Here is a 25,882-nt window from a genome sequence, read left to right as displayed (position 1 = left end):
TGCCGCCTCAACATCCCGTCACCCCCAGGAATCTCACCACCGCAAGGCACCACAGCCTGGTGACCTCACAGCTGCCCGTTTTTTACCGTGGTGGGACACACAGCATAAAGCCTGAACCCACTTCCAGTGCCCATCTGTGGTGGTCAGTCCACACACATTGTTGTGCAGCCATCACCACCACCACCACCTCCAGAACTTTCTTCATTGTCTCAAACCCAACGCCCAGACCCACTGAGCGCTAGCTCCCTTCCCCCCTCTCCCTGAAGCCCCCCGTCTGCTCTGGGCTATTCTAAGCTCCTCACGTAAGTGGAATCACATGGCATGTGTCCTTTTGTGACTGGCTTATTTCACTGAGCATGAGTCCTCGGGGTGCATCCAGGCTGTGGCAGGGGTCAGAATGCCCCCCTTTCCAAGGCTGATGATATTGCACCATACGCACAGACCACGTTTTGCTTATCCAGTCATCCACTGAAAGACTCTTGGATTTCTTCTACCTTTTAACTATATCACACCGCTATGAACAAGGGTGTGCAAATCTCTCTTTGAGACGCTGTTTCAAGCCACGGCCTCATTTTAAAATCAGAGCATACACAGAGCCAGGGATTCGCATAATTGCCCAGGGACCCAGTAAGTGGCCACACAAAGTGCTAGTAGTGCACTTCTGGGCAGGGTGCCCCTGATGAGAACGATCCTGTAGCTCCCCTACGCTTTAGATGCCCTGTAAGAGCAAAGTACAGGAAACATGGACTATGGAAAGGAGATGATTTTGTAAAGTCAGACCACAGACAGGATTTACAATATAAATATGTATATATAATAGAACACTGGTATTATTTCACCTGCATCTGTACAGCTCCCAGCAGTTTAAGCTTGTTTTACTCACCTGGGTTCACAGCCGCTAGGGAGGCAGGCATGTAAGGCAGTTAAGAGCCCCGAGCCCCCGAGGGCCCCGCGTTGGTGCTGGGACGTGACAGCACCAGACTGGTGCCTTGCCTGCACTCTGCCCCGCGCCATGCGGCTCCTGCACTGGCCCGCCCTCCAGCCCCAGCCTATACCCACCCACCCCATGTGTGGGCATCAGTGCCCCTCCTTGGAGTCACAGCACGCTGCAGTGAATGTGTGCCCACCATGGGCTCCCCAGAGCTGGCATGAGGGGGTGGGCACATGCCTGGGATGACCAGGCGGCACTGCTGCCTCTGGGCCCGAGGGCACGGAAGGAGCTGTGGGGTGAGTGGTACCTTGGCAGACTGGGGCCGGCGCGGTCCACTCTCCGGGGCTGGCACACCGGACCGAGGCAGCTCCTCTCAGTGCGAAGCCCTCGGTGCAGTGGAAGCTGCAGTTGGCCTGGTACCAGAACGTTGCCGGGGGTGGGGGGCAGTCCAGGCTGCCGTGAGCAGGACCCTCCAGCGGCTGGCACGTGATTGCTAAGTGGGAGAAGTTGCCGTCTGAAGCTGGGCTGAGGAGGGCTGAGAAGTGCCCCGTGTCTCCCAGCCCGGTCACCATCTGTTCAGAACCAAAACCCTCGCTTTCCCCAGAGGGAGGCAGCCTGAAGCAGCCCCTGTGCCCCCTTTGCCTGCATCACCCCCTGCCCTCCGCCCGTGTGGCGTCTCCCCAGCTCGGGGCCCTGCCCCTGCAGCATCCATGTGGGGACTTCTGCCCACCGGCTGCTGTGCCCTGGGGGCTGGGCTGTGGCTCAGAGCAGGGACCCAGAGCCTGGCAGCACCTTCAAGGCCCTGCTTAAATAAATACGAATACGTGTGGGCAATATTTGTGTCCAGTAATTCACAAACTTATTGTGAATAATGTCACAAAATATATATAACTATATCATAATATCATAAATATGAAGTGATTCACAGAATTTGTGTCTAAGGTGTTCAATAACTGAATCTGGAAAGAGTAGATACAGAACAGGCCGGACTTTAAAGGCAAAGGGGAGAGGCGTCGCCCGCTGCTGAACCCGCTACCCAGGCTCCCGAGCCGCCCTTGGGCCTCGTCTCCAGGGCCCAGATGTCGTGCTAATCGGGCTTCCACTGCGGAGCCAGGCCCAGGGGAGCCCCTGGGCAGCTCGGCCTGGTGACCTCCGTCCTGGGCGCTGGTTTCCTCCCGCGCTCCCTTGATAGAGCGTTCCGCCTCCAGCTGTTCCTGTGCGTATCTGGGGTGTGAGGAAGCACCCTCACTGCCTGGGCTTGCACCTCTGGTTTTTACAGAAGCGAAGCATTTAAGAACTAGATTCTCCAGTGCTTCTCTCTGACTTTACAGTTCGGAAACTTTAATGACTCCCGGGTCTCGCGTCTAGACGGCAGCAGAGCTGGGCTTGTAGTCCAGCCTCCTGGGGACTCGCTAACACAGCTCCCGTCTCCCCTTAGGTGAGCTGAGGGTGGGAGGCGACTGCTCAGAATTCAGGGGTCGGGGGTAACTGCCCAGGACCCCGCGGCTCCTTTCCAGCCAGCACCCCTCTGCTGCCCTGCAGAGGCGCCCCCAGGCTCCAGGGAGGGGTCTCCCCGTTTGTCCTAACAGTCGCCGGGCTGACTTCTGGGCAGGCACCGGACGCTGCCTACAACTTGTACATACCAAGGAGGGAGAAAAGAGGCAGAAACGAAGGCTGACGGGGTGCCCAGGCTATGCTAGGTACTTCGTATGTGTGGTTTCAGATGCTTCATCCTCGCAAAGCACCTTGTGGTTCTCAGCCCACCTCCTGGCGAGAGCAGCCGTGTTCCAGGGGCAGAGCCCAGGGAGGTCGCCCTAAGCTTAGCAGCCCATCCCCTGTGCCCTGACTCCCTCCGGTGTGGCTGGGTGGCCGCTAAAGGGAAACTCTTCCCTCGCAGGCTGGCGGGGGTACAGGGCGCTGGCTAGGGCCGGTCAGGGAGCACGTGAGCCAGGCTCACACTCAAATCTGGAGCCGGAGCCACATGCAGAGGCCGTTGGGGGATGAGCACAGTCCGTGGGTCCATCACCAGGGGCTTCCCAGAGTGGACACTGCCCAGCTGGAGGGACCCGCCGAGGACAGAGAGGTGCTGAGAAAGAAGGGCAGGGGTGGAGCCCCCCTGGAAATCAGGGCAGCCGGGAATCTGTAAGGTCAGGAGACCCTAAAGATGCCTGTCCAGGCTTGGGGTACCAGTCCTCTGGGTGGCTGAATGTCTTAAAAACAAAAAGACTCATTAAAAAAAGAGCTTTTCTCATGTCCTTTACGCCCTTCACCTCTATAAACCCGTCCTGGCAGGTCTTCCAGTATCTGCCTAGATGGGCAGATCCCACCCGTCCCCAGGGGTGAAAGTCATGAATGAGGTCATTCTGATATTGCTTGAGGGTGTGAGGGTGTGAGCGGCCGAAGGAGGACTTGTTAACTGTGTTTGTGGTGCAATCGGCCTCTTGTTTTTCTAGGGCCTGACACCCTTGTCCTATCCCAGAGGCACCCAACCTACTGGGCGGCAGGTAGAAGGTGAGGCCCCACTAAGTCCCCATTATTCCACCTGCTCACTTTGTGGACTTTGTGGTTAACAAAGGGACAGGGCTCCTTCTGTAATGTTTTTGCCTGAGAATCAAGAATCAAGCTGATTCAAATTACCATGAACACCAAAATTAGTGTTACTCCGGTTGATGGGAAAAAAACCAGAATTTCCCATCTAGCGCAGGTCCTCATTTTTCTCATGTTTCTTAGTGGAGAAAGCTTATTTTCACCTCTGAAATTCCCCTTGTCAGAGAGGATGGGAAGAGTAGGGTCTACATACCTACACACTGCGGGGGCTTATGCGTCCAGTTGCCAGAAGCCAGACATTCCAGCTGGCTGGGTCCGTTCAGCAGGTAGCCTTCCGCGCAGTAGAAGCTGCACTGGGACTTGAACGAGAAGCTCCCCAGCGGATGCCTGCAGGTCATGAGCACGTGTGGAGGGAGGTCAAGTTCTCCGCACTCTCTGACTGCAGGACAAAGGGTTCACCTGTCATTGCAGGGCTTGGAGACGGTGTCAGGCAGCTGGACCTATGCGTGCGCCTCTCCACCCTCATCTTGCCAAGCTTCTAACCCAACCTCATCATCTTCACTTGGTTCCTTCATCTTGGCTGCATCTAGGGAAATAATCACTCTTTCCCTGGTTTTTATTTCAAACAAGTAAAAATAGCTTCTGTTTTGCATTCTTTCCCTTTGACCTTTTGAGATTTTATGAGCAAATGTTCTCTCTGAGAATGAAGTGTCTACTCAGGGTGTGTGTCTAGGGACAGTCTGAGTGGGGCCAACTGGCAGAGGACAGAGGGCCAAGAGCCTCCCACGTCTAGGACAAGACCAGGGTGCACCAGAGGGTCAGCACAGTGGAGGCCTCACCGTGCTCACATTCGGGGCCATGGAAGCCAGGGTGGCAGGAGCAGGTGTGGCTCCCGATGGTCTCGATGCATTCTCCTTGCTCGCTGCAGGACGTGTTGTGGCAGGAGGCTGCGTGGACACAGAAGGGTCAGGACCACAGGCATTCCCAGGAAGTGGGAGGGAACAATGATTCATGTTCTGAGCCACAGGCTCAGCGCCTCTGGGGTAAGACTGAGCCAGACCAGGACATCGTCTGCAGAGCTGCCTGTTTCCTGCAAAGGGCGAGGTAAGAGCCGGCTGCAGCCTGGCCTGGCTGCATGTGAGGCTCTGGTTAGCGTTGCCTAAGGAGGGATTGTGATGTGTGGACACGCAGGACCAATGGACCTACTGATACGTGTGTACACAGAGAAGCTCCTCAACGGCACAAAAGACGCTTTGTACCCGAGAGCATTCACAGAGTTGTTACCACAGAACCCCTGTGACGGGCATTACAGCAGTAGGTCAGGACTGGCGAGGGTCCGACACTGCTGGTCATTACCCGCTCTGCGGCCCGTGATCACAGGTGCTCCCTCAAGGTCTATGGCTCGACCGTCCGGGGCGTTGCCTCTGTGCGAGCCCTGGCCGCACGTGGCCCACTTTGGGGTCTAGCACAAGAGGAGGCCCGTACGTCACAGAGAGAGCCGTGCCGGGCCATCCGCACGTTCCCTGTCAGCCCTGAGGTGCTCTGATGCTATGAGCGATGGAAGGGGTTCTACAGGAGGAAGCCCCCGGGTGCCCGTGATTCGGAGAAGCCGCCCGGAGGCTCTGGGATGGCTTCTAAGTGAAGAGAAGGTGCAGAGGCCGCAGGAGCTGCCCACGGATGTTGGGTCCGCACCTTCCATCTGCTCACCTGGCCCTCACCAGTGCCCTGCCCGCCCTAAGGGCTCCGCGCATGCACTTTGTTCTGACTGCAGCCTCCTCAGCACCTCAGAGCTCTGGGAACCAAGCAGCAGCCAACGTTCTGTATTCACTCTATTTCAGGGTTTCTGGGCACACCAGTACCTTATCTGTTCCTTTGGATCTTCCGGAAAGAACACAATGATTCAACGGGTAAATCATTTTCTATAGCCTCTTCTGCAGCCTAACAAATCCCAGAGTTTAGGGAATCATTCCGACTTAATTTCTCATTTCAGTATCTGTATCTATTTCTCATCTTTCTGCCACAGGGAACTGACCGTTCCTTCCCTGCACCCTTTACGTCTTGTATGGCAAAATGCCCATCAATGCTAGTGGCTGCCCGGCCCTGAGTTGGTGGGGATGGAAGCCAGGTGCCCAGATGAACCTGGAGCCATTAGTGACATGCCTGCTGCAGGTCAGAGGAGGGGCACCGTCCATCCCAGTCATTTCTAGTCTCTCGTGTAATTTTTCACAAGCCTTACTGGGAAGACTGTTCTGCAGACGTGGGTTGAAGGCTGGCAGGGAGTGGAGGCAGGGGCACACTGGGACAGCCAGGGGCAGCCAGGACGATCTGCCTGGGGCAGCTCTAGGGAGGACGGCCCGGGGAGGGCGGGGGGCACCGAGAGGGCGGCAGGACGAGCTCGTATTCTGGCAGCGTCCACCCTGGCCTGTGAAGAGCTGGGCATTATTTTATTTGTTTCTCCAATAAGTAACTTAAAAAATGAGACCTGACTACATGCCGTGCATAAGGATATGTGTTCCCTCAGCTGGGGGCACGGGTGAGGGGAGGGAGGGAGAGGGAACCCCGCCGTGTGCTCGGTTCCCCGTTGCTGAGGGCTTGCGAGGGGCCGTGTTTATAATCTAAAGAACTGCGAGCATGGACAGCAGAGTGCGGCATCTGCAGGAGGGCTTACTGAAGACGAAGCTTCCGGTGGTGCCTGCGGGCCCTCAGGGCGGGGGCTCCTGGAGCTGGGAAGCCCGTCAGGCAGGCAGAATCGGTTCTGGCAGAGGTGCAGGGCCATCCCCGCTCCTTGCCATACTCCCACTTCACCACGACCCCTCCTCGCTTCCCAGACCGTCCCGCCCCGTGAACCTCCTTGCTGCAGGGCCACAAGGTACAGGGCGGGGAGGCCACGATTTGGTGGCCTGCTCACTTTGGACCTCGGAGGGCTGGGAATCCACTGTGCCCACAGGCCAGCACCTTCGGTGACCTCCTCCCTTCCTTGCCCCCCCAGAGCCCCCACAGGCCAGCGCTCCTGGAGCGGGCTGTTGTTGCAGGGAGCCTGCCGCACCTGTGACCCTGGCCGTGTGCTCCGTCTCATGGGGGGCAGAGCAGAGCGTGGCACCGTATGTGGCTAAGAGGCGCCGACTCTGCAGGTAACAGGAGGCTGAAACTGGCTCCCGTCCTCAAGCAGATTAGACCCCCGTGCAGATTCCTGGGCGCTCCAGACGGTCCCTCACCAGCAAGACGGGAGGAGGAGGACCTGCCCCAGGAGCCTCTCGTGAGGACCGAGTGCAGCCTACACGGATCGGCTCTGTGGCTCGGGAGCCGGTGACAGTGCCTGGGATCCCCTGGGGTCCTGCAGGTGCTGGTCACAGCTCCCCGAGGGCAGGGCCACGTCCCGGCTCCACCCACACCATCTCCTATACAAGGGCTCAGCGGTGCAGGAAAGCTCTGGGTGTGGAGCCACAACCTGCTGAGCATCCCGTCTGTCAGTTACACAATGAGACGCGTGGGCTGGACGATACCAACATCTCCTTCTAGCTTCAAAGAGCTGGTCTCCTCTGGCCCTGACCTCATGTGCTCAAGGTGCCCAGGAAAGCCGCGTGACTGGCATTTGCTCTGCTTTCACATCCCTGGCTTGGTGGCCCGACACCGCTGGCCCCGTGGCCCCGGTTACCATCAGCTCACTGATTCAGGGAGCGGGGACGGCACCCGTTTTTGGACCCCGGGCCGCAGGGTGCAGGAGGCCCACCTGTGTAGCACAGGGCCCGCTTCCTCTTTCCGCAGGGCTCGTCGTTCCACTTGCCGGGTGACAACGAGCTCTTGATGTAGATCTCCACGCAGTCCTGGTTGTTCCTCCTGTTGTTGGGCTCGCCCTCCGCCCAGTTCTCGGCCTCCGCGGTGAGGGTCTTCCTGGTTCCCACCCAGGTCCAGCTGCCATTGATCTTGCGGATCCCGATCCAGTAGTAAGAGCTGAAGCGAGGCAGGGCGTCGTTGAGGTAGGCGATTTCGTCTTTGTTCTGGATGGCCACCAAGTCCGTGTAGAGGCTCTGGCAGAATGCCCGGGAGTTGTCCCACGAATAGGCTTTGGTGCTGTAGTGGTAGGTCCACGCCGCCACGGCCTTCCGGTCCACAAGCTCTGAGTGAGAGTAAGGACCGGGTTAGCAGCCCTGAGCAGAGGGGGCCCTGAGCACCCGCGTGTGTGAAGACGGGTGAGTGTCTTGTAGAAGACAGGTCCCCCAAACGTGACTGTTTTATGTCTAATCTTGTTGTTTTAAGGAAAAAGAGTGGTTTTCACCTGTCATGTAAAAGTGTACATGGAGGCAGAAGAGGAGAATGTCCTCTTCTGAGGTTCCTTGGTATTAAAGATTTGACACCCTAAGATACCAGACTTGGAGGGAACTTGAAGGCCATCGGATCTTCTCTCCTTTTGTAAGTGGAGGAGACGTTAAGTAACGTGGCCAAGTCCCAATCGAATGACATGTAAGATGTCTTAAGGGCTGCCTCCCATCAGCACGTCCTCTCTCCCCGTGTAGACTGAGATGCTTCAGATCAGTGCCCACCTGCTGGCGCAGTCTCAGCACCTCCCTTATTTAATTTCTTAGCCAAGCAGAGCCCCACTTCCTTGGGGTCACACTGGCTCTTCCGGCCATTCTGCCCCCTGTCCCCCACCTGTGCCTGGCGACCTTCCCTCCCCACCTTCCCGGCCTTCCCCAGCCTCCCTCTGCCCCATGTCCGCCTCCCTTCCCTTGCTGCCCTGCATTGTAAGGTGGGTTCCTGGGCCATTCCCACACCTGCTAGGCTGCGAATGCACATGATGGTCTCTTTTTAGCTCCGGGTCCTTAACGCCAAGCGCAGAGCTTGGCACTTAACGGTTGTTCAATAAATCCTTGAGTGGAGCGCAGCGGGCTTGGGCAGAGGCAGGTCAGAAACCAGATGTGATTTGCTGTCTTACCTCCTCCCACGGCTCTTGGCTGTTTCTCTTTGATAAATGACTCTGCATCCTCTCTCTCTGCCTACTCAGTCCTCACAGTAGGGCTTAAAACAGGCCTTTTAAAGAACTGTTGGTGGATCAAGTTAAATGAGGAATGTGCCCTTCAGTGCCCACTGTGATGGGAGGTGCTGTGGTAGGGGGACTGCCAGCCGGGGGCCAGCTCCGTGTGCAGAGCTGTGCAGGGAGCTGTCAGGCCTGGAAACGGCTCTTTCCTGTTTGTGAAGTCTTGTCCTGCTCGGCCGTGTCCTCGGCTGCTGGCAGGAGGGTCAGTGCATTCGTCTCCACTGCCAGCGCCTCTGATCGCATTGTTTGGCCATAAGGCTTTGTTCTGGTGTCTCTAGGGCTGTGGTGTGACTCACAGACTCTGAGCCTCCTCCTCAGTAATTATCTATTAAAAATTGTATTTCACAACCACATGGTTTTATGAGTATAATAATGTGGTAAATACTAGAACATTTTCTTTGACCTGGAAGGAAATGACTTTGAAAAAAACTGAAACATTTTTGTAGAAACAATGTAGACCTGACCCTCAGTGCCCGATGCATAAACTGGTCCTGGGTATATGGGTTCACATTCTCCCTGAAGCCTTTTACAGCATGCCTGGCGCTGGGCGCACCTGCCTCCCAGGAATCTGGGTGTGGACACTTCCCCGAGGCCTCATCACAGGCGGCTACCGTTCCCCACTCCTCCCCCTCGGGGAAGGAACCCCCGTGACTCCGGGCCAGGTGGGGTGTTAGCAGAAAGCTTACCAGCAACCAGGACACCAAAGCAGAGGAGTTGGGCGGTTCTGAAGACCACGCTCTGAAATCTCCAGTTCCAGATGGCTTCTAGGCAGCTGGCCTGGAACAAGAAAGCCCCTTTTAGAATCCGTCTGCAATCAGCGTGGCCAGAAAAATTCTAGCTAATAATCACCGTATTGAGCTCTTATCCTGTCTGTTTCCATTTTGGGGGCGTGACTCAAGCCCTCTGTTCCCTCTCTGCTGTGCTTCTGAGTCCTGCGCTGGTCAGACCCTGCACGGCGGCTGAGGACAGACTCATGCCTTCATTCAACAGCAAGTTACTGAGTATTTTGTGCCACTAATGTTTCTCTTTTATGATACATCTTCACAGTATGTAAGAAAAATACTGTCATTAAAATTATGCAGTGATCTCCCTTCCAGATCTGGCGTGCTAGAGAAAACAGCAGGAAGTGTCAGGAGAGCCCCTGGTCCACGCAGACAGTGTCTGACCAGCAGTTTAATGAACGGAGCACCAGCTCACTGTGTGCTGTGCCATCTGTTCTGTGTTACTGATTTATTTTTCATCGTCTTGCTTCACGTTTCAGCATGTATCTATAATATTATTCAACATTCTCTCTCTCTATATATGTGTGTGCACATATATATTTACTATTTATTAATGTAGATATAATCTCACTCCCCTTGGATCTACAGCCAAGTCTTGTTTTTCACGAGCCCCCTTCTGTTGGGATTCCATCAAATCTATTCATGCTTCTGAATATAGTTAAATAAGTGAGACCTGGAAATGCTCTTCCTGTCCCGCTCCCAGGCGCTCGAGGATCCCCGAGGCTGGCGGGTCTACAATAATGGGCTCTGAACGACAGCACGGAGTCTGCCTTGGACCGGGATGCTCTGGCTGCCCTTCTTGACCTGGTTAAACCTCAGGCTTCCGCATCCACACGCTGCTGCATTGTCATGACGATTGAGTGTTGGCATCGCCCAGCCTGGCACTGGTGCCCCTCCCAGGCCACCCAGCACAACCAGCAATGTGAAGGTGGGGCATTCACTTTGCAATCGAGCTTCTGTCACCCTTCCAGCCTGAGCACCACCTGAACACCCTCCTGTACAGAGATTCTGACTGGCCACAAACCAGGCTCCAGTGGGGGATGGTATAGGGTATTTGGAGTGGGTGGGGGTGTGTGTGCATGTGTGCACAGGCATGTGTGTGTACGAGCATGTGTGTGCACTCACAGACAAATGCACTGCTGACTACAGCCTGACCAGAGAGGGAGGCAGACATAAATCAGTGCAAATGTCCCAGGTAACAGGTTATCTTTGTATAAAAAGACTGGCATTTTCCACTGAGGCGTTTCTGAATATTGGTTTTGACAAACAAGCCTATTTAGCATCCTTATGAGCTAGGACACTGATCCGCTGGCCTCTGCAGGACATGGGGTCAAACCCCGAGGGTATCATGATGCTGTGGCTTAAGGTGTGATTTATTTGCACAGGAAGTGTGGCGATGATCCCTTAGTGAGGACAGAGTCCTACTGAGGTCTCTCTGGATTTTGTTGTATCACCAGCTAGTATCAATACCACGTTTCTATTCCATACCCATTAAAGTGCCATGCCAGGTGCCACACCAGACATCCTTAAACCAGGAGGAACCTGACTCTCTGAGGATATACAGCAAGGAGACTTTAAGTAAATCTACGTTCAGATTCCCAACTTGCACGTGCACTTTCCTAAAAACGATGTGCTCAAGAATGCGTCCTCTCCCATTTTATAAAAGAAATCACCTCTTTTTCTAATCTGATTCTTCCTTATTATGGGGCCATGGCCCTGTATGTAAAGACATCGTCCTGCCAAACAGGCAGAATCCGAAACCTCGTCACAGGTGTGACTGCCTCCAGGGACAGTGCGACACATCCTTCCCAAGTCCGCAGTTTCCGTCTCTCTCCTTTCATCCCCAGGACCTACGGCCCAGGGAAGCCCTCAGGTGTAGACAAGGACTGGACGTTGATGTGATTTACGTTATGAGTGAATGTTGGTGATCGATCACTGTGGAATCTTGGGCATATATCTTAGAAGGAGTTCAAAGAATTTAGAGACATGGCTATAATAAAATGTCAGCTTCCATTTACGTATTCAGGGGAATGAAGTTTCCCAACATTTAAAGGTTTAAAAAATGAAATATAGAAATAGGATAGTTGCTGAAGTTGGCTGATGGTATTGATAAATAGTATCCATGTGGAGTTACAAGAACAAATAGGGGAAAAAAAGAACTTCTCATTTGGAGATGCACCTTCAATAGCATTATAAATCTAAAAGTTTAAGTTACTTATCAAACTTTGGTTGCTATTTATGCTGTTTTATTTAATTGCATATTAAAAGCAGTTGTCATGCTAAATCATAAAGGGAAAAAATTAACATGTAAAGACTTATGGTTTTAGAAAATTAAAATCTTTGAAATTTTGATGTAGTTTAATTTTTATAAAGAAGTATGATAGAGTGATCAAGGAAAAACCTTAAGCTTTAAAGTGTATTACATTTGGTTAAAATTCTCTAGAGAAAGTGGGACAGAAATAGGTATTAATGATAAGAAAACGAATAATATAAAATTTCCTATTCTTAGGAGCTTGTTTATGATTTTTCTTTAAATGAACAGGGTTATCAGATGACTATGGTACATCATTCCATTTGGTATAGTTTAGGAACTGATGTGACATTTATTTATTGTATTGGAAATCCCATCTTTTATGACTTTAAAAACTTATGGTGAAAAATTTTAGCTCTCCACTTAGAAAGGTGTGAGGGACCATAAATTCTTTTGGGGAGCCTGCCTTTGAGGAGCACAGTAATGTAGCCTTCAGGAGGAGGACCCCAGTATTTGCCTTTGAACCTGGGCTGGATTTCTTCTCGGGTGGAGGCGTCCCCTCCTGACACTAGTGGGGTAGGTGGGGTGCCCCGTCCGCTCACCTGGGTACATGTTGGGTTAACACAGTGACTTCTGTTCCTGTGGGGCTCATGACTCCTTTGAAAGTCTGATAAAAGCCGTAGTCAGGATTCTTCAAACAGGGCACACTTGCAATTTTTCAGGCAATTTCAGAAGGTTGTGTGCCCATGTTTCAAGGACTCTAGGTTCAAATCTCTGTGTTGTGTTCACTCTCAGGCAGCACGTGGACCCCCTGGCAATCGAGAAGGGCTTGTGTGGGTGTGGGGGTGGGCGATGCCTATGAACATTCCTTTGCATGGTAACGTTCCTCGAAAGCTCCTTGGCTGGCAGCCTCCCACCTGCTCCAGCTCTACAGCACCGTCTTCAGAGGGTGCTGACTCTAGGCTGCCAAAGAGTTCAAGGCTCTTCCCTTGGGTTGCTAGGCAAGCTAAGCGTCGGAACAAGAGGAAATGCCTATCCAGGAGAGGCGGCCACGTGCTCTGCTAATCTTTAATGTTCTCTGGCAGCCCCTCCAAACTGGAAGCCCCTGGGAAGGGGTCTGAGCCTGGGTTATCAGAGGAACATCCTGTCCTGCATAAATCTTCATCAAGGCCCGTTCTCAGGGTGGTTATCTTTAATTTGACTTTTCCAAACAAATTAAAGTGATTGCAGGGTGAAGCGAGGGCAGGGAGAAAGTATTTTCCCTCGACCTCTCTTTGTATAGGAAGACGTCCTAGAGACCAGGATGAGGCCCAAGCGCCAGCATCCCAGGCGGCCTGCGAAGCTGGCAGAGAGGGCACCACGGAGAGGAGGTTCTGTCCCCATGGCCGTGTGCGGACCGCAGCTTTGGACTTGAGAAGCAGAATGGAAGAACGCCCCTCCCTAGACCTTTGTTCTCTGCCCAGACAGCCCGATTTCTATTTTCCTCTCAGCTCAGCTTTCTTAACTCTCCTGCTGCCCCTCTATCTGCAGCCCTGCCCCAAAGACAGCCTGCAAAGCAGCTCTTGCTGACTTTACCACCGGCGTCCTGGGCACCGAACCGTTACCTCCTGCAGTCTTTCTGCGGCCACTTTAATTCTTCTCTGACATCTTGAGCAATTTTCTGAGTCTTCCTCTGAATCCCCCTCAACCCTCCGCTCTCACTTGCAGAGGCAGGGATTCCCCTAGGTCCCTGCCCCCATGGCCCTGTCCCCTTGTGGCTGAGCTGCTTTCCTGGCCTCTCCTCACGGTCATCTGTTTGCCAGCGGATGCCAGACGGCGGCATCCCCACCCCTGATGCACCAGGCCTGCCGTCTGACGGCAAAGCAAACGCGAACGCTCCCGGCTGGAGGGGCTGCTGGCAGAGGCGGCTCCGGGGCCGGGGCTGGGCTGTGATGTTCAGGATGTTCAGTGGGGTCCCTGGCCCAGCAGGGGGTGGAGGCTTCATGCTCAGTAAGTACCTCATGAGCGAATGAATGAACGAGTGAGCCACCACGGAGGATGGCCGGCAGTAAAAATGTGTGCTGAGTTGGAAAAGTGTGTGATGATCGCAACTAAGCGTGTAGGGGTTACGGCAGCAGTCGCATCACATTGACAAGCGTGTTCGGACCAGGCAGATCACGTGCAGAAACACATGCTCTCCTTTTTTGCCCCATTCCTGAGCGTGAGGGAAGCAGGCAGCCTGGTGGCTCACCTGCGGGCAGGACTCAGTGCCCCGCCTCCATGCTGGCGGCAGCGGTAGGTGGTGCAGTGAGTGGGGGGTCAAGGGCTATTACCATTGGCGGCCTGTTTCAGGAAGGTGTGGAGGGGCATCAAATAGCAGCAGCTCTTAAAGCAGGGGAGGAGAGGTGAGCTTCAGTGGACGGCTGGGGTAGGCGTGACTCCGAAAAGCACCAGCTCCACGGGGCCTCATACAAGGGACATACGTTCTGACTAACAGAGTCACTACCCGAGCCCGTCGTCCCCCCGCCACAGGGACCCTGAGGTTGGCCAGCAGGTGGGGCCACGGACACCTCTGTGTCCACACTCTGCACATCAACCTGCCGTCTGTTCAGCTGACTCTGCCTTCTGACCAGACAGCTGGCTGTTGTCCACCTTCCCACCGTACTGGCCCCGACTAGTTCAGCCCCCCATTTCTCTCTGGGGCCGGGGCAGGCATCTTCTGAGGGGTCTCTGTGCTTCAGGGTCGCCCCTCCCCTGGTCCTTCTCTGTCAGGCAGTCAGAGTGGTATTCCTAACACAAAACTCTGATCACACCGCCGCCTTGCTTAAAATCCAGCAGCTGTGCCCACTCTGAGCAACACGTCCACACTATTCAAGATGCCGCACGCAAGGCCCTTTAAGACACGGCCTCATCCTACCTGTCAGTCCCTCTCCTGGGTGGGAGCCTAAGTCTGTAAGTCCAGCACCTGCCTCCTCAGAGGAGCCTTGCGGCCACGCACCCCTCCTTCCCCGCGGTCACCGGGGAGCTCCCTCCGGGCGGCCTGTGCTCGTTCCCGTTACTTGTTCCGAGAACCATTCATTTGTCACACGCCTAGAACGTATCAGGCACTGTTCATGACTCCAGCATTAAAATGATAAGACAGACAAGATTCCTGTCTTCACGGAAGGGGCCATCCATCCAGGGGGACAGACAACAAGACCAGCCCCGACGATGCCACATGGCAGCACTGAGCAAGCAAACGCCCGGAGGGGCAGATGGCTCTGAGCACCAGGCAGGGGACTGACATGGGGCCGTGAGCCAGAGTGGCTGTGAAGGGAGGTCGGGAGGTGTGTGGAGGCGAAGGGCAGGGTGACCAGGAGAAGCCACCCAGTGAGACGCAAGAGGAAGCCGCTAAGGCTGGAAGGAAGCTGGTGTGCGGGCGTTGGGGTGGAAGCGGGTGGAGTGTTCTGGGAACACAGAGACATTGGGGTGGCTGGAAAGGATCAGCAATGGAGAAGAGCATGAGAGAGAGCTGGGGACGGGTCCCTGGGGCTCTGGGAGCAGAAACAAGGGGGTGAGATCTCGGTCTCAGTGCCACGAGAAGCCTGGGGTGTCGGGGGAGGGTGTAAGAGAGGGAGTGGCGTGGTCTGACTGAAGCCGGGGGTCCTAGAGGTCAACTGAGCAGAATGGCTGGGGCCAGATCTTGCGGGTCTGAAATGATGGTTGGCAGAAGGGGTCCACTTGCTGGGCTTCTGGATAGAGAAGCATCCTGAGCAGGTGCGTCTAACATGGTGAATTAGAAATAGGGAGGCTGAACTTCAAAAAGAGGAGGCTACCCTACGAGTCCCAGAGGGGCTGAGGGGGCCTGGCATGGGCTGGCTCAGTGGGCTGCAGAGCGGAAAGGGAGATGTGAGTTGGCGAAGAGGCAGAAATGTGCAGTTTCTTGGTGGCACAGATTTAACAAGGCGCTGAAACTGACAAAATGTCATTTCCTGAAGTTTCTGGGTGGTGGTAGCACAGCACAGATCTTAGTGACCCCTGATCACAGGTAGAAAGTGAAATACAGTGGGAAAAAAGGTCTCTAAGCTAAACAGCATGTTAGGAATACTTATTTATGTCTTTAACACTAAGAATCAAAGCACGTATTTAAATCAGACCACCAATCACCACTACTGAGGGTGACTTATACCATTGAAAATAAAGTAGCAGGCCTAAACATTTTTTTAAAGCCCATGGATATGAATATAAAGGATTCATTTTGTATTTGACTTTTTAAAACATGTTTTGCTTTTGAATCAGAGAAGTTGGGCACCTAGAGGACAATGTCACAAATGTCACTTATGAAAACACCATGCGTTCACTCTTGGGTTGGGTCCTGAATCTTTTCTTAGTACCACCTGCTCTGATTTTTGAGCATCTGATTAATAAGCTTCCATGTACAGAATTCTGAAGCTGTGCATTCTAACAGCCGGTGCCCGGCCGGGAGAGTGTGAGCAGTTTAGGTGCATTTTGAAAAACAGGTAATGGAAAGAAAAGTCAGAACTAGAAGCCACAGACCTAAGGTGGTTGGTTAAATTGTATAAATGGAAGAGAATCCAGGTCCGCTCCTTAGCCCCCTGAAGCCTTCCTTGACTGTTTACCTGGGTCCCCAGCCAAGAACTTCCCCTCTGGGACCTGACCATTGAAAACATCCGCCAGATAAACTTTAGCCTCTTTCTTTGGGTCCTAGAGATGAACTGAAGCCAAATTACACAGAGTTTGAAGTTCCTGAATCCCAAAAGTTGAAGGTCTTGTCTATGGAATACTTGAGCCCAGGGAAGGGCTGGAGTCCTCAGCACTTCCCGGAGGTTCCCACCTGAGTTCAGGACTCCAGCCAGGAGCCTCCGGGCATAAAGCACGGGGGCTGCCCGAGGGTCTTGGCTGGGGACTCACTTGGTCTTGGATCCCTGCGGTTGTCCCTAAAGCTCACTGTTTATGTGCATTTTCATCTGGGACACGTGGTAGTGCCTTCGGAATCTCAAAGACCTCCATGACATCTGGGAGGACCCCAAGCAGCAGAGGGAGAGGGAAATAGCTGCTCATTCAGGAGAATGACACACAGAAGATAAGGCAGAAGGGACCCGCCTCTGTGTCACTGGGTCCCAACTCAGGACCCACTCGGACCCCGCCCTCCTCTCACCCTTATCTTCATACCCCACTGTCCCCACCACAGAATAGCCCCGTTCCAGGACAGAACCTGAGCCGCGTACTCTAGTCTGAAGTGAAGAGGTGGGCTGGTCGGATGGGGTTCTCACTCTGGACTCACAGGAAGTCTGGGACCCCCGCAGTTGTCCATAAAGCTTCCCACAGAAGCTTCTCACTGTTTGCCTTCTTTCTGGACACAGACTTCAGGATCTTGGACCCTGGGTCTGTGAGATGCTCCTGCTAGCTGGGGGTAAAACCGTGTGTCTCGTTTGTTCGTAAGCTCAAGTATACTTTGTTTTTCTCAGATCTTCCCAAGTCCCGCTGACCCCCAGGAGTCCGCTCGTTACCACAATAGGAGCTAAGACTTTGGGATCAGTGACCGTGTGCCAGCCTCAGATCTAAAAGCTTTTATTTAATTCTCGTAATGACACTCCTGAGTACTGTTGTTATGTCCCTTTTACAGTCACTAAGAGAACTGAAACTTAGGGCAGAAATGGAAACAGGAGGGCGTCAGTCCAGAGACCCCGGGGCTCCGAGAAGGGAACAGGAGGCGGGGGTGAGGAACCGCTCAGCCCCGGGGCTGGTCCCCGGGCAGGGCTCAGCCTTCTTGCCACCCAGAGGGGAGGGCAGTCCTGGAGAAGGGGGCCCGGGCTTCAGCAGGACCTGCTCCCAGACAGGCCCTGTGAGCCCTACTCGGGGAACAGTGGCCGTGGGGCGGAGGCCAGGGGTCCAGATCTAGACAGCGTCAGGCCTAACGCGGCCAGCTCGGGGCGCATGGAGCCTCTGTAAGGAACGGGCTTCGGGTGTCACAGCAAACAGCAGCCTTAGTGGGCAAGGGTGTTTGTGGCGAGGGTCAGCGCAGAGGCAGGCTTTGAAATGCCTGCGAATTCTAAAGGGTGACTCGGCGGAACGCTCCCCATCCTGCCACCGCCCCTTCCCAAAGCCTCACCTGCCGCCTCAGCCCTGAGCCCTCAGCGCACCCACTTGCCATAGAAAAGGGAGACGGACTCACCATGTCCTCTGGCTCTGCAGGCTGGCTGCCCTCTGCCCAGCCCAGCTCCTTATAGCCCTGCTCCTGCCCTCGTGTCCGGCCCATGAGAAGGCAACTTCCTATTGCCTTTCCAGAAGCTCGCCACAGCCCTTCCCAGGAGGTGACAGCGCGTGACCCTGCTGGCGGCCCGGGGGCAGCATCACAGGGGCGGGCGCCTGCTCCCCCAGCCCTGTCCGGGGACAGGGCTCAGTGACTCACCTCGGAGTCCTGTCCCCGCAGAGCAGGCGGGCCCCGCGCCCCCCAGGAGCCAGGTTTCCTCTGATTGTCTGGGACCCCCAGCTGGAGGTCACGAGCCTGGACCACAGGCCTGTCCTGTGCGCACGCCCTCCAGCAGGTGCCCCGTGTGCTGAGGAACCTCAGCGCAGCTTCTGCCCCAACGGTGCCGTGAGGTGGGGTGCTGGGGACGGAACTCGCCTGCGGGTCAGCACGTGGCGGGCTGGGTGTGCGGACCACCGGGCCGGGACGTGTGCGGCGCGGGGCACCAGTGGGCGCCATTCCCTGCACTCCTGTTGGTGTCGGTCCGACAGCCTCGCCTCCAGGAGGTCCTAGCTTTGCACGGATGGGGCCGCACTTCACTGACTCCACATTGGCTGCAGCCTGGAGGTGGGCATCTTGTGGATAGGCCACAGCGGCGGGGGACGGAGAGCTCTGGGGGAAGGCCGAGGACAGGGTGGCCTAAGGCTCCTGGGTGGAGGCCCCAGCCTGGCTCCACCGCCCGCTCACCTGGGCACCACTGCCCCCTGGGACGCATCCCCTGGGTCACATCAAGTGGGGCACGGAAGTGGCAGGACACTGGGTGGGCTGCCCACAACCCCCTCTCACAGCACCTGGTGGCCATGGGGCAAGGGGAGGGGGTCCACTCCCCCAGCCCCCGTGTTTGTCAGGCCCGCCTCTGCCCCCTCGGCCTTATGTCCACTCTCCACTCCCCAGCACCTCTTTTTGGTGTTACCTCATTTAAGAAAAGCCCCCAGGGGGGTGTGAGGGCAGGCGCTGTGGGGACCCCAGGCCCTTAGGGCTGTGTTTCAGGTTGGATGCATTCCATTCAGGGAGTATGGGAAGTGCAGCAGGACTCCTAGGACTGGGGTGGAGGGGGGAGGAAAATACCACTGACTCTATTTAAAAGCTGTTTCGGTGAATGGTCTGTGCAGAAAATTCAGGTGGTTTGGAATGTTGTGGCTGTTAAAAAAAGTTTAGTTTTACAGTTGATTAGTAGTGGTATTTATCTGTTTCATATGTCTTCTCATCTTTTCGTGCCACACTGTAGATCCCCAGAGGGCAGGGACCCCCTGCAGCCTCACCTCTCCCATGGGATCCAGCGGTGGGCAGACACCTGGCGATGCAGCAGTTAGATGGGGGCCTGCACGGTGAGAGCGCCCCTCCTGTCAGCTCTCTGAACGCAGTTCCCTTCAGCACAGAGGCGCATCGCATACACAGGAAATGCCGAAGGCCCTTCGAGGCTCCAGGCGGTGGGCTGGCACCGGGTACTCAATGCTAAGCAGATGCCTCGTGGCACCCGCATTGTTTGGGGGGCTGTGGGAGCATGAAGACACGATGGGCACTGGACCTGGGGAAGGTGTCCTAGTTGGACTTCAGAGCTGAGGTCTTGGTTTGAATAAGCACTGGGTGGGAGGACACCCTGGCTGGCACCCTGGGCCGGGCAGCAGCCTAGGGACTGCCAGACTGCGGCAGCGGCTGGAGCAACGTGAGGGAGGTGGGCCAGGCACGGGCTCCTGCACCCAGCCAGTCTTGCAGGCCCTGTGTGGGCTGCACCTGTGTGGGCACCGCCTGGCATGGGGTGGAGCAGACGGCAGCTAAGCCCTCGGCAAAGCTCTCCTGCCAGCTGGTCCTCTACTCAGAGGGACTGGGGAGTTCTCCATAATAGGCGGCAGGATGACGAATTAGAACTTAGAAAAAGAACACACTGTAACGCACATTCATGGATAAGGAAAACAATAAAAATAAAATTCAGAAAAGCAGAGAGAAGGGAAAAGAAATCACCCATAACACCGTCCTTGGATTGGAGCCACCTTGTGCATTCAGGACAGTGCATTTACTCTGCGTTTGATAGCATGTCCTTAACCTACTGATATTTTAAGACCTTGTTCTAATCTAGTTACAAATAAAAATCCCCACTACATCAGTAGATAGAAGTTCAGCTGTAGCTACACACACAGGTGGGGATGAAGGATAAACCCAGTTCCCCTCCACCGGCTTACGCGGCCTTACCACGACTTCCCAGTGGAGCAAGCTCTTCGGGCCTATTCGCCTGAAGGGCTGCCCTCCCCCCAGCCCTTGGCTGACACTGTCATGGGCAAAGGCGTGGGCGGACCCCGGGTGGCTTTAGGAAGATATCTTCCCCAACATCCGTGACCTCCCAGCGCTTCCTGCTGAAGTGCTGCCTGAATCGGTCTGCGGGTCTCTGATGAGGCATTCCTCTGCTCTATCTTTGCACTCCAGTTTTTGAAAAGGAAGGAATAGGAAAAAAATTGGTCATCCTGGCAAAGGCGTCCGACAGCAGACTTGCACGGAGCGGTCCAGCCATGCACCGTGAATGGGAACTGGGTGCGGGGCTCCACATTGCCACACTTATGCCCGCCCGGCCACGCCCGGGGCTCCGTTCACGCAGCCTCCTCAGCTCTCTGAGGACCTGCTCCCCTCGGCTGCCGCAGCCAGGCTACACTCTGGAGACACAGACATGAGGGAGACCCCAGTCCCTGTCCTCAGGAGGCGCGGGGGCCTGCGCAGGGATGGGCGCAGACACGTGAGTGCAAGCGAGCCCAGGGAGGAGGCATCGTATTATCTCATTCTTGTGCCAGCCCCAGGAGGGGACGGTGACCCAGCCCGATGGCAGCGGTGGGCGGCAGTGGTTGGAAAGGGCGCCTGGAGGAGATGAGGACCCCTTAGCCCAGGGGAATAAGCAAGCTCAGGAGGACATGCACAAACAGAAAATACTCTCCCCTCAGCAGATGAAGGAGGAAGTGATTTTCTGCATTAAAAGTATTCTTGACCTTCCAAAGGCACAGTGCATTTGTGCCTTTTGAGCCAGGACGCCGTGATAAGCGCAGAAGGGCTGCAGCCCACACTCGAGCCAGGAAGCAGTGGACTGGGTGGCCTGTTCATGCATGAATAGACCGTTCAGACGTCCCCGAGGAGTGAAGCTGAGACGGCGTGTTTATGGACTGTCCTTTCCGAGCACTTGCTGGACCAGACCCTGTGCAAAGCGTTTCAGAAGCTGTATCTCATTTAATCCTCTTGCCCACTTTATGAGGCAGATTTTGTCTGCTCAGAGATGATTAAGGTGTGCGTTGCATGAAAAACTAAACTGAGGTTTGGAGGGCCAACTGCTTTGCTTGAATGACGCAGCTGATAAATAGAAGGGGTTCAAATTCCATCCAGATGAAACAACGCTGCCCTAACATCTGGATTTCTTTTTGTTAAACTCATTTGAAAGTGCCTCCTGGAAAGAGAGTAAGAGGTTCTCCGACCCCCTTCTCTTCTCTGGTGGGTTCTGTGCTCAAAAGCTCTGCTAGTTAAAGAGAATCATGAGTGAAGATAAATCAAGCATCTCTCGCATCCAAGCCAGGGCACAGAGGTGCATCCAGGACGAGGCCTCTGCTACTGGCCCGGCACAGGCTGAAACGACCTGCATCGCAAAGGGAAGTCCTGGTCGGTTTTGCTGAGGAATATATTTTTTGTCTGGAAATGTGGGGCAAATGTGAAGTCCCAATTCAGAGGAAAAAGACAAGATTGGATAGGCAGCAGAGCCGGCTTATTTCTAAGTACCCCCAGCTCAGTCATCAAAATTAAGATTATGCAGTTAGGAGTTTTTATAGCATTTCCTGCAGCCTTCCTCGACCTGCCCTGTTTCCCGTGATCAAATGTAACAAAAGATGATGGAGCTGCTCACGTTTGCGCGGCATGGTGCATGCGGAGGAGTTATACCTGTTCCCTCATTTGTTCAGTCACTCATTTTTTTAGGGATACATCTCTGAAATTAGAAATGGATATTGAATTTGTAGAAAGCTACGTAACATTTTTTCATTACAAAGTTTTACCCAGTAAAGCTCATTTGATGATCTAAACTGTTTTTCAGACAACCCCACACATGCTCCAGATCTGTGTCCCCTACAGTGATCTAAAGTCAAGGCAGGCAAACATGGCATTAAAAATACAAATTCAGCATTCAGAGGCACCTCCTGTGGTTCAGGAAAGGTCTTCTGGTGAATTAAACTGTGCCTCCCACAGCCCGAGGGCCCCTGAGTGACTCCTACAAGGGACAGGTGATTTTGAACTTTGTTTCAGAATTCACATATATGCTTAGAAACTGCTTCATTTTCTTGTAAATACCTTGGTTATCAAAATGTATAATTTACTGAAGTACACATAAACTCCAGCTGTGACACTGAACAATAGTTTATAATAAAATAAAGAATCAGAAAAATAGCGGCTGTGTAAATTCACTTGGCTGGAAGTAATCAAATGAAGTCCAATTTTTTAATCCTCAAGTAATTCTATGATCCTGGCTCCTGATAAAAGGGAATTGTCTTACGAGAGGTATAATGGTCTCTTAGGGATTTGCCTTCCTTTTAACAGGGAAGAGACAGGAAAATGCACCATTTGAGATTTTAATTTGGGGAACTTGTTTGTACTTAGACTGCATTTAATAAGTATTTTCTTTCTACAACCAGTTTCTTATTTCACCCCTGGTTATTAAAATAAAACTTAAAAATTTTATAGTCCCTCAGTGTAATTAATAAAAATAAAATTCCATAAGAAAATAGTGTTTTGCTACATGAAAATATAAAAATGAGATATTCTCTTATAAAAGGTCTATACCATATGGACGGGCAAAAAGAACTGAAAATGGAACATTGTATCACCCGACCCAAAGACCACCTTTCAGAATTATTTAATTCATATATTCACAGATACATTTTCAACAGAGGTGGATGCAGGTTAATTCTTTGCATTTTGGCTTTTTAAGCAAAACTATATATTAAGGACATCTTTTCATGTTAATAAATATAGGTCTAAACCATCCTTTATCGTGGCTGTATAATATTCCATTGAATAATGTGCCATAATTTATATAAAATATCCAGTCTTATTGCAGTTTTGCTGTTCATAATTTCTTGCTACCATAAACAACAGTTTAAGACATCCCAGGAGACTTATCTTTGCCTGTATTTGTCCTGTCATTTCTCTAGGAAAATTACTAGAAGTGAATTTACTAAGCCAAAGTATATGTGCACCTAAAATTTTGACAGATATTATTTATCCTCTAGATTAAAGTATAAATTTGAACTGTCACCAACAGTGTGTGAGTGTGCACTCCTGCTCCAACACTCAGCTTTGTCAGTTTTAAGAAATTTAAGAAACAACAAAAATCTCATTTTCCTAATTTTGGTGGCTTGGATATCTACCTGGTATGTAATGTTCTGGGAAGTGACACAGCAAACGAGGATGCTGCACAAAGACGCCTCGGATGTCACCTCCCACTGCTGCAGCTTGGGGACATTGGGGCTCACATGAGCAGTGAGGCCTGAAACGTGGTAGGCTCAGCAATGTGAAAAATAAGTGAAAAGTGTCCAAGACACAAAGGAGACCGTTCCCCGGGCTTGTGGCAACTGCTTGCAGTGGGTCAGCCTCTGGCTGCCCGCCTCCTGCAGGCTCGGCTTGCAGAGTCTGCTCATTTTTAGGAAATTAGGCTGTTTTGATCACTCTGTGTGCTAGGGGCTTCATCACTGGAAACCTGGTAAACACAGAGAGGGAAATTCTGGTGAACATGTGAGCTTGAATAATCAAAAAACAAAAAACCTGCGCGTGGACTTTGGAACAACTCTTGTCCAGGTCTCTTGGTCACTGAAAAAGGTCCTTGAATGGAATACATTTATACTCCCACTGTGCCCTTAAATGGGGTACAACATAATAAAGAAACAGAAATACAGCAACTGCCTAAAGTCACAGCTGGAAGCAATCAAATCAAGTCTGATTTTTTTTAGTCCTCAAAGAATTCTATGACCCTGGCTCCTGGCAAGAGGAAATCGTCTAACCCAGAGTTTGAATAGCCTCCCTGAGGATTTATTTCAGAGGTGATGGGGACCCTGCATGACCTTCACTGTAACCTTGGGATCCCAGAGACCAGTCTTGCAAGGCAAGTTGGGTTCATTTTCCAAGGGGTGCAGAGTGGTTCTTTTGAATGAAGTGGTCCCGGTAATCTCTGAGCACCTTTAGGCTGACCCCATTTCTTCTGGTCTGCATTACACAGAATGTCAATGCTTCAGTAATCTGATTTTTACAAATATGTGGGTTGTATGGCCTCGGGCAAATAGCTCAACTTTTCTGAGTTCAATTTGCCCTGCATGACCCCTGTAAACAATGAAGGGGCTGGATGGTGCACCGTGACCAATTGGGATTTATCCCAGAAATGCAAAATTGATTTAACATTAGAAAACCAGTTATATAATTCTCCATATTAGCAGATTAAAGAATAAAAATGTAATCTCAATACACAAAAAATGTTCAATGAAATTCATGATCGATTCATTTAAAAACAATTAGAACAATAGGGAGCTTCCATACTGTGATAAATGACATCTACAAAAAAAACTACAATAAGCATCATACTTACAGGTGAATCACTGTGAACCTTCCCCTTTACATCAGTAAGATGGCATCCCCCTGTTTCCTCTCCTACTCATTGTACTTGATGTCTTAGACAACACACTGAGAAATAAAAGGAAAAAAGATACACAGATCGGAGAGTAAGAAATAGTATGGCCTTTAAATGCAAATGATAGGATTATCTGAGTGGAAAATGTCAATGAATCTACAGATAAACTATTAAGGTGAATAATTTAAAAACTAAAAAATGTGGCTCAATAAAGAAACATAGAAAGTTAGTTGCAATTCTAAATATCAACACAGAAAATGTGATGTTTTTATAAAAAGATTTTTACAGTATTATCAAAATTGAAGATACATAGGGATGAATCTAACAAAAGATGTGCCATGCTTCTATAGTAAAAAGTTACAGAATTTTATTGAAAACACTACAGAAAACATAAATACATATATAGTATGTTCATGAATCATACAAATAGAAATACTCCTAAAATCGATCTAGGAATTTAATCAATTCTAATAAAAATCCCAATAGGGTTTTTTCCTAGGATAGAGCTTCTTATTAAGTTAATAAGTGTTTATGCAGCACCCAGTCCTTGCTGGACCCTGTTCTAGGCATGGTAAGAGGGGGCAAGGCTGGAGTCCACTCCTTAGGACCTTAGTCTGGTGGGAGAAACAGATTTCAGATCAGTATTCACTAGTATTGGTTACAGGCTGTGTGAGTGACCGTTTACAGATGATGAAATTGAAGCCTAAACACTCTCGTCCAGGACCACTAATGAATACTGCTGATTAGAAATGGGCAGAGGATCTAAATAGACATTTTTGCCAAAGAAGACACACAGATGCTCAATAGGCACATGAAAAGATGCTCCACATCGCTCATCATCAGGGAAACACACATCAAAACCACAGTGAGACATGACCTCACCCCAGTCAGAATGGCCACTATCTGAAAGACAAGAAATAACAAGTGCTGGTGAGGATGTGGAGTAAAGGGAGACCTCCTGCCCCCGTGGTGGGAATGTAAATTGGTGCAGCCAGTACGGAAAACAGTATGGAGGTCGCTCAAAAAATTAAAGAAAAAGAAAAGTACCATGCAATCTAGCAATTCCACTTCTGGGTATTTACCCAAAGAAAATGGAAACAATAATACGAGAAGATATATACACCCCTCTGTTCATGGAAGCACTATTTGCAATAGGCAAGGTACGGAAGCAAACTGAATGCCCACTGATAGATGAGTGGATAAAGAAAAGGTGGCACGTGCACACAATGTAATATTATTTAGCCATTAAAAAGAAGGAAATCTGCCATTTTTGACAACATGCATGAACCTACAGGGTATTATGCTCAGTGAAATAAGTGAGACAGAGAAAAACAAATACCATATGATTTCACTTATATGTGGAATCTAAAAAAACAATAACAACAGCAAAAAAAACCAGAAACAGATTCATAGATACAGAGAACCAACTGGTGGTTTCCAGGGAATTAGGGGAAATGGGCAAAATAAAGG

The 25,882-nt window shown here is 52.0% G+C and overlaps 1 protein-coding gene across 3 annotated transcripts in view; it reads right to left on the bottom strand.

The window, feature by feature from the left end:
- SELP (selectin P) overlaps positions 1 to 17,821 on the bottom strand; it is a 34,585-nt gene extending 16,764 nt beyond the window's left edge. For 2 of the 3 annotated variants that reach the window (XM_017679353.3, XM_073221540.1), the window contains exons 1-6: positions 17,701 to 17,821; positions 9,200 to 9,290; positions 7,209 to 7,595; positions 4,318 to 4,425; positions 3,732 to 3,917; positions 1,239 to 1,424 (exon numbers count right to left, since the gene is read on the bottom strand). In XM_017679353.3, the coding sequence (XP_017534842.3) occupies positions 1,239 to 1,424; positions 3,732 to 3,917; positions 4,318 to 4,425; positions 7,209 to 7,595; positions 9,200 to 9,290; positions 17,701 to 17,784 (1,042 nt within the window). In that variant the 5' untranslated portion in view covers positions 17,785 to 17,821. The remainder of the gene's footprint in view (positions 1 to 1,238; positions 1,425 to 3,731; positions 3,918 to 4,317; positions 4,426 to 7,208; positions 7,596 to 9,199; positions 9,291 to 17,700) is intronic. The other variant, XM_017679354.3, reaches the window with a different exon arrangement.
- Between the last annotated feature and the right edge of the window lie 8,061 nt (positions 17,822 to 25,882).

Source organism: Manis javanica, chromosome 14 (genome assembly GCF_040802235.1).
Source record: "Manis javanica isolate MJ-LG chromosome 14, MJ_LKY, whole genome shotgun sequence".
Classification (NCBI taxonomy): domain Eukaryota; kingdom Metazoa; phylum Chordata; class Mammalia; order Pholidota; family Manidae; genus Manis; species Manis javanica.
Note: the sequence above shows the minus strand (reverse complement) of the source record. Positions and strands in the feature narration are given on the sequence as shown.